The sequence below is a fragment of the Fulmarus glacialis genome, unplaced genomic scaffold (genome assembly GCF_000690835.1).
Source record: "Fulmarus glacialis isolate BGI_N327 unplaced genomic scaffold, ASM69083v1 scaffold24707, whole genome shotgun sequence".
In the NCBI taxonomy this organism is placed as follows: Eukaryota; Metazoa; Chordata; class Aves; order Procellariiformes; family Procellariidae; genus Fulmarus; species Fulmarus glacialis.
Genome location: NW_009225448.1, coordinates 1,437 through 8,967, shown reverse-complemented (window position 1 = coordinate 8,967; position 7,531 = coordinate 1,437). Strand labels below are relative to the sequence as shown.

At 46.6% G+C, this 7,531-nt stretch overlaps 1 protein-coding gene across 1 annotated transcript in view; it reads left to right on the top strand.

Moving 5' to 3' along the window:
* Positions 1-6,956, top strand: part of CEP85 (centrosomal protein 85kDa) — a 10,071-nt gene extending 3,115 nt beyond the window's left edge. The window contains exons 3-13 of the mRNA XM_009582488.1: positions 11-735; positions 1,386-1,519; positions 2,323-2,440; positions 2,830-3,015; positions 3,372-3,524; positions 3,782-3,936; positions 4,442-4,562; positions 5,012-5,062; positions 5,149-5,256; positions 5,925-6,153; positions 6,423-6,956. Coding sequence (XP_009580783.1) covers positions 11-735; positions 1,386-1,519; positions 2,323-2,440; positions 2,830-3,015; positions 3,372-3,524; positions 3,782-3,936; positions 4,442-4,562; positions 5,012-5,062; positions 5,149-5,256; positions 5,925-6,153; positions 6,423-6,586 — 2,144 coding nt within the window. The 3' untranslated portion in view covers positions 6,587-6,956. The remainder of the gene's footprint in view (positions 1-10; positions 736-1,385; positions 1,520-2,322; positions 2,441-2,829; positions 3,016-3,371; positions 3,525-3,781; positions 3,937-4,441; positions 4,563-5,011; positions 5,063-5,148; positions 5,257-5,924; positions 6,154-6,422) is intronic.
* Positions 6,957-7,531: the final 575 nt, after the last annotated feature.

Here is a 7,531-nt window from a genome sequence, read left to right as displayed (position 1 = left end):
CTTTCCCTAGACTTTTGCAATTCCAGTAACGGTTCCTCATTCCAGCCCATCAAAACCCAAGTGACCATCCCAACAGCCCATGTTATGCCTTCTACATTGGGTGCCTCGCCCTCCAAGGTGTGCTCTGCGGGAGACCAGAGCTGCTCGCAGAGTACTTCAAAAACTGCTATGCCAGGGTCTGCTTCTGAACACACAGGGCTCACGAGAAATGGAGACTTTAATGCTGGGAAGTCATCTCAGGTGCCACCCAGGGATCTCTTGCGTCTCTACGGGACTTCAGGGGAAAATGGTTTTGAGCAATCCTGGCATCCTGTTTCTGATCACATGAGAACAGAAGATACTTGGAAGTTTGACACCCCTGCCATTGAGCGCACCCTTAACCAGTCTCTCTTTCTGGATAGTTTGTGCACTGACCCTCTCCACAGGTTCCAGAAGTTCAATCCAAGCTCTGGGGCAGCTGAGGCAGGAAAGGACCATTATAAGGTGCTGCCAGAGAGTAAGCAAGCGGCAGGGGCTAACGGAGCCTGTGAGCCCCAGGACGGAACGTGGCCGAGCGGGAGCAGACTGATGCCAACAGGACTCCAGGCCAACAATTTCTTTTCAAAACCTGTAACTCCTTCATCTCGACCATGGATGCAAGAAGCCTGCACGCTACATCCACACGAGAGGGTCTGTGAGCTCAGTGCTTGGAAACAACAGCTGGAGAAAGTGCGATTGCAGATAGAGCAAATGCAGGTAGGGAGCTGTTTGTGTGAATGTATGAGTTTGAAACCCTTCCTGTCTCTTTAGTCATGAATCATTGTCCCAGACTTATGAAGAAATGGGGAAAATGTCTGATGCTTCTCCCTGTCTTACACTGAAAGTCTCTTAATGATCTGGTTTTACATGTGGTGTCACAAGTATCATTTGACATGCTGCTTATGTAGAGCAGCCCTGTATTATGTTGCAGCACTGCACAACGGTTCAGATCAAGAGGTGAAATATCCTGTCCGCTAGAAACTGCAAAGAAAAAGCATGCCAAGAAGTTCTTAACAGTTTCTAGAATAATTGTATTCTGTATCTAGAGTTAGGAAACACTTTTTTTGAAAACATGCATAAAACTAACTGCAGTTTATTAGATGGAAACAGTTTGTTTATCACCTCCCACCAGCTGTACCCTAATGGAGACAAATTGTTTCCAGTGAGCTAGCACAGTGGTCTAAAATTATTTGTTAATCTCCAGTTGTGCTTGGGCAAAGTTACTTGTTATTGGACATCGACAGAGACTGAAATAGCTATGTTCTGGCATGCAGATGAGCACACAGTGTGCAAAATAGCTCTAGCAATGTTGCAATTACCTCTGTGGAGCACAAACCTCTCCCTCCTTGTTTTGTCTCCTCTTTCAGTTGCAAAATGGAGGTGCCTGCCACCATCCCTCGATGTATTCTCCTTCGCTGCCTACACCTGATCCAGCCCAGTGGATCAATATCCTGAACTCCAATGAAAACCTACTCAAGGAGAAAGAGCTTCTCATTGACAGGTGAGAGTTTGATACTGACATGTGGTTTAAGGACTTCAGTGCATTTCCATTTTGAAAGTACCAGGGAAAGCTCATATCTCAGAGTCCTTTTTACCTGATTGAGCTTTTTTTTATTGCAAAGAAGATAATGATCTTTGAAAACAGCTCTTCCCCCTCTTCCTCTAGGAAGTAGGATGGTGGTCCTGAAGGGTTCAAATAAACTTTGGTTATGGTTTTCTGTGTTTTATAAGGGATGAAGATTTCTGTTTACATCATGATTATCTGGAATGTCAAAACTACTGCGTTTTTGTTTGAGGACTTTCTGGGAGCTCTTAGATCTTTATTTTAAATTTGTTCTTTGTGAGTTTGGGCTGGCAAACAACACTTCTCATACCTAACGCTAATTGTCCATAAGCTTTTCGGAAAAGCAAGTCCTCATGAAAACTGGCTTCAGCATTTGGACTGTAAATACTTTTTCTGCTTGCTCATTTTGAGTCCTCTGTTCATTTTGCTCATAAGCTCTGCAGCCAAGCTGGATCCTCCAAAGCATGCAAGGCTTCTGTGTTTTTTGTATAATCCTTGCTGGGGGGGAGGCTTTGAAAGGGAGGGGAGGGAAGAAAAGTTAATACCAATTGTAAAAAAAGTCAGAATGGACATCTTTCAGATTATTTCTCTGCAAGTCAGTTCTGAGTTGCAGAGTTGTCCTTCTGTTCTGCTTGTTGCTGTATGGAGCATTAGAGTTGTGGTGGCACTGTTCATGTTGTATTGCTCTCTAATGTATGTTTGAGAACAGCGTATTACCTGTTGTTTTTTTTTTTTTACAGACAAAGACAACACATATCTCAGTTGGAGCAGAAGGTCCGTGAAAGTGAACTGCAGGTTCACAGTGCCCTGCTTGGCTGTCCAGCACCCTATGGAGATGTCTACATGTTGAGAATGCAGGTAATTGGGTGCAACAGGATGTCAGTAAGAAGTATGTATTGAATCCAACGGCTCTACCACTTCTCATTAGGTGTTTCCTGAGTAGGAGGGCTATGCAGAGTAAAACCGTCCTTTGTATGGGGTCCCGATTACCTGTCATCTCTGAGATCTTCTGTTACTCTTGAGATTTCAAGCCCTGAAAGTACGACGGTTTGTTTAGAAGCTGCGCTAGTGATGCACATGCCCAACAGCACTGACAAGTGCTATTTCAGATACTGCAGTGTATAAGATGGGCTGAATGATGTTTGGGAATTAGGAGGGCTGAGAACACAGCAGCTGCTGCTTAGTGCCAGTTTGTAACTAGCTGTTAGCTCTGACAGACAGAATTCACAGGCTGTCTCTGTTTGCAGGAGCTGCAGCGGGAGAACACGTTTCTTCGAGCGCAGTTCACAGAGAAGACTGAATCCCTCAGTAAGGAAAAGATTGAACTGGAGAGAAAACTGGCTGCTGCAGAGGTGGATGCAAAGCTGATCCGGGAGTCGCTGAAGGAAACTATGCAGAAACATGCAGAGGAGTTAAAGAAACAGGAAGAAAGGGTATGATCCCATTGCTCTAGAGATGGGAAGGTGTTTTTTCTTTGAGAAGCTAAAAGTCAATGTAGTGCCTAGGTTGAAAGTCTTCTGTGGCAATGTGTTATTGTAGATATTTTCTGATCTCCTTGTAGAATTCTTTGGTTTATAAGCAAAAGCCCTTCCTCCTGCAGTTAGAAGTATTTCAGTACCTCTTCTTTTAACCAGAGCAGAAGCCTGTCTTTAGTTAAGTGAGCTGTTGAGTTAGTGATCTTGTATTTTGGTGTTGTGCTATACAAAAAGATAAATGAGTGGGCTTACAGAGGACTGAAGAACGGACGAGAAATTATATAAACTAAACTTGTATATAACTGTCCCTGCAGGTAAAGGGAAGAGACAAACACATTAATAATCTTAAAAAGAAATGCCAGAAGGAGTCTGACCAAAACAGGGAGAGACAACAGAGAATTGAGACCCTGGAACGATACCTGGCTGATCTACCAACCCTTGAGGACCACCAGAAACAGAGTCAGAAGGTAAAACTTCCTCTGAGCTGTGATGGTAACTCTTCACGTACTTGCTCAGGTGGCTGTTCTACAGCTGCAGATAATCCCCTGCGCAGCTGCCCAAGTAAAGTTGTGGTCTGACCTTTTTGGAGGAGGAATATTCTGAGCTATAGCTGAAAGTTGCCACATAGGTAGTAAAAATCTGCCTTGCGAATATAGTTGAAACATGGCGTGTGTGGTGAAACCCCTGGGAGGTCTCTAGAGTGTTGTGACGGTCTTTGTTGCAGCTGAAGGAATCTGAACTGAAGAGTACTGCTATGCAGGAAACGGTGCTGGCACTGGAAACGGAGCTTGGAGATGTCCGGGCTGCTTTCAGGGAGCAAGAGATGCAGCTAGAAACCCAAAAACACAAGGAAATGGAGCTTCTTTCCACTGTGCGCAGGTAAAAATCTGGAGGATGAGAATAAGCTTCATCTTAGCACTGACATAATTGCTTCACAAGAACAGTGATGATTCAGCACAGACACTGTCCCACCTGTCAGAACTAGGTTACCATGGATTTGTGATGATTATGTGAGCGCTCGCCAAAACACCGTGTTCAAACTCTGCATGCCAACAGTGGAGGGTGGGAGCAGAACTAGATGGCTGAAAGAAAGGGGGCCTCTGTTTTGTCACCTGTGTTTGTCTGTGTCCTCAGGTTATTGCTCTCAACCGTAACTCCTACGTAATCTGCAATTGTTGCATCTCTGCATATGTGCCAATATCATGGGCAGGGCTGTGTCCAGGGAGAGGGACTCCTTCCTTCACAGCCCTTGCAGTTTGCAAGCTGGGATGCAAACAGGGCAACGCTGACACCTGATATGAAAATCATTCACTGCCTCATATTGTTTAGTGAGGGAAAGACTCCAAATAAAGCTGGTTTTCCCATGGTGTTCTGCGAATTTCAGCTTGCAGGACAAGATGCAGCAATGTGTAAAGAATGCAGAGAGAGGACCGCCTGCCCAGGATGCAGAGAGACAGAAAATAGAAAATGACTCTCTGAAGAAAGAATGCGACTGCCTCAGGAAGGTAACAGGCTGTCCCAACTGGGAATCACACATTTTTCCTTCCACTGAGTCACACCAGGCACTAAAATGAAATCAAGGACTTTCGCAGTCACAAGCAGTCACAATCACAGTGAAGCAGCAGTTCCTGGAATTCCAAGCTGAGGGGCTTTAAAAGCTGTTCTTGGTGTGATAACCATGCACTCCTACAGTAACACTGGAGAGAAGTTGCAGAATGCACAAGAGGGGGGAATAAAACCACAAGAATGCAACTTCTCCAGTCTGTTTTTGGCTAATACTTCTAATGGTGCCTTTTATCAGGTGCCTTTCATCAGGGAATCTGAGTCCATTACTAACAGAGGCAGTGATTAAAGCAGTAAGTGAACAGGAAAGAGGAGGAGAGGGGTTGCTGTCATACTGAAGGAGAAATCCTGAGTCTGTGGCCAGTTCTGATGCCTCTGCTTTTGATTCCAGATTGTGGACAAACAGCAGAAGAAGATGGAGCAGCTGTCGTTGCAAGTAAAGGTGAGAAGTGACTGTGGAGGCACCTAGAACTTGAGAATCTGCTGTGAAGTGAGTTGGACTTACTACTTTCCCTTGGTCTCTTCCAGAACCTGGAAGAACAGGTGGCCCAGGAAGAGGGGACAAGCCAAGCTCTGAAAGAGGAGGCGATGAGAAGAGAAAATGCACTGCAGCAGCTCCGGACCGCTGTGAAAGAGGTCAGAACAGGAGCGTTTAGAGTTGCCTGAGCATAGCAGTTGAATGCACAATGGATTGTCTTTTAGCAAGGCCCTTAATTTGCAATCAGCAGCACAACCTCTTCTGCCTCCTGCTAGTCAGTTGCCCTGTCAGTGCTCTGAAAGGAGCTCTTCTCTGTTCAAAAGCAGGAGGAGAAAGGCAGTTTCTGCCTTGGGAACTTCAGCTGGGGCTGCAGGTTGTGGTGGAGGACACTGAGTTTGCCAGCTGGGGGCAGCAAGGCAGCAAGCAAGAGTCCAAACTCGTCTGCAGCCCTGGCTGAAGGGCAGGGCTGAGCCCCACTCTCAAACCTGAAGGAAGCCAAGCACAATGGCAGCCCTTGAGGGAAGGGATGGCTAGTGTTGGGGTGCGCAGCTGGTGCACAACCTCCTGGAAGCTTATTTTGTTGCACCATGCCTCAGCCAGGACAGTGCAGTGTCATGGGGCGCTTCCTGTCTGAGTCAGGAAAGCCGAATGCTCACACCCTGTAGGACTGACACTTGCTCACGTGGCGAGAATCTGGAGGGCTTGATGTAAACCAGCTCCTCCTGCCCTCGGTACTCCCACCATCATCGAGCAGTTGCGTTAAGTTGCTTTAAGTGTGCTAGTTCTGTACCAAGTGACCACTAACCTGCTGTGTCCGTTTGTTCAGCTTTCAGTGCAGAACCAGGATCTCATTGAGAAGAACCTGACCCTTCAGGAGCGACTCCGGCAGGCAGAGCTAACAACCCAGCCGCTGCCTGCTGAGACAGCCCGCCTCGCCCAGGAGTTGCACAGCGAGCTGGCCAGTTGTCTGCAGGATTTGCAGTCTGTCTACAGCATTGTCACTCAGAGGGCTCAGGGCAAGGATCCCAACCTGTCTCTGCTCCTAGGCATTCGCTGTAAGTATGTGGAGTGATGGCAGAGCAAACCCTTTGGTTCCTGCGCTGTGGCAGAATTAAATAACTCACATATAGCATGGAAAGTTCTCATCTTTCTGGGATTCTGAACCTTCTTTCTAGCTTTAAAGGTGCATAATAAGGTGCATAGTAATAACTAAGTGTTAAGTAGTACCTCTTTTGCAAATGTTGTTTTTTCTGGCTCACTTGCAAATGTGTGTGATCTTTGGTAAGAATTGCATGTGAGGTAACTCCCTTCTCTGACTCTACAGCTGTGCAGACCTCTGCTACGGAGAAGGACGACTTGTTGAGCCCTGATGGACTTGCAAAGAAACTGGTGGAGGTAAAACAGCTTCACAAAGAGGTGGAGGACTTAAGGACAGCAATATCTGACAGATATGCTCAGGACATGGGAGACAACTGCATCACCCAGTAAAGAACACTCCCCAAAGTAAGACAGGAAATGAAGACTTGAAACCCTCAGGAGTCTAGAGCTCCTACAACCCAAAACCTATTCAGCACTTTACCACCCCTTTGCTCGGGTACAAGATGTGTGACTTATCCAATCTGTGAGAAATCAGGGGGTTTGTTGCCAGAAGTGTTTAGCTGCTGACTGGCTAACTGGAATCTTTCAGGGCTTCGGTGTCGGGCTTTGCAGTAGCTTTGATCTTGTGGAATGTGTTTATGCTGTGTTTGCTGGAGCTGGTGTGGTCTCTGATGCTGGGAGATGAATTCTGAATTGCCTTCCAGGCATGTCAAATGCTGAACATGCAAATGTGACAGTTAAAATCATCACTAAAAGGAAATGTATGCCCTGGTCTTTCTGATACATTCTCTGTGCAGATCCTGTGTGACTAGTAAGACCAGAGGATTATCAGAGTGTTCAGGGAATATCTGTGGACTTCCTAGGCCAGCAGGCGTGCCAGTTATACTACTGCTAATTACATCAAGGTGCTACAGGCTCCTCAGATGCTGTGTGCACCGTTCTGCCTTGGATGCTTGTGTCCTGCTTCATGGAGCAGGACCTGCTTTCCTCAGGTAAATGCAACTGGAGTCTTTCAGTAGCCAATAGGAGTTGGGGAATAAAGCAACACTAAAAGACGACTCTGAAAACGCTCCCCCTGGGCACTGTTACCCCAGAAGCCTTAAGCCTTTTATCCCCCCGAAATAGCACTCTGAGTGTGGGTATGAATCAGACTGCAGAGGAAGTGGATTGATGCTGAAGTGCCTTAATGTGCTGGAGAACCCTCCTGTCCCCACGCTGCTTTGTGCCTAATGCATCTGCTGGCAAGGTGAGGAACTGCTGTTTCTTGTAGCAGCCTTTAGAGCCATCTCAAACAGTCCTGGGGAGCCTTGAATGTCTGCAGCCCCTGCCCCCGGG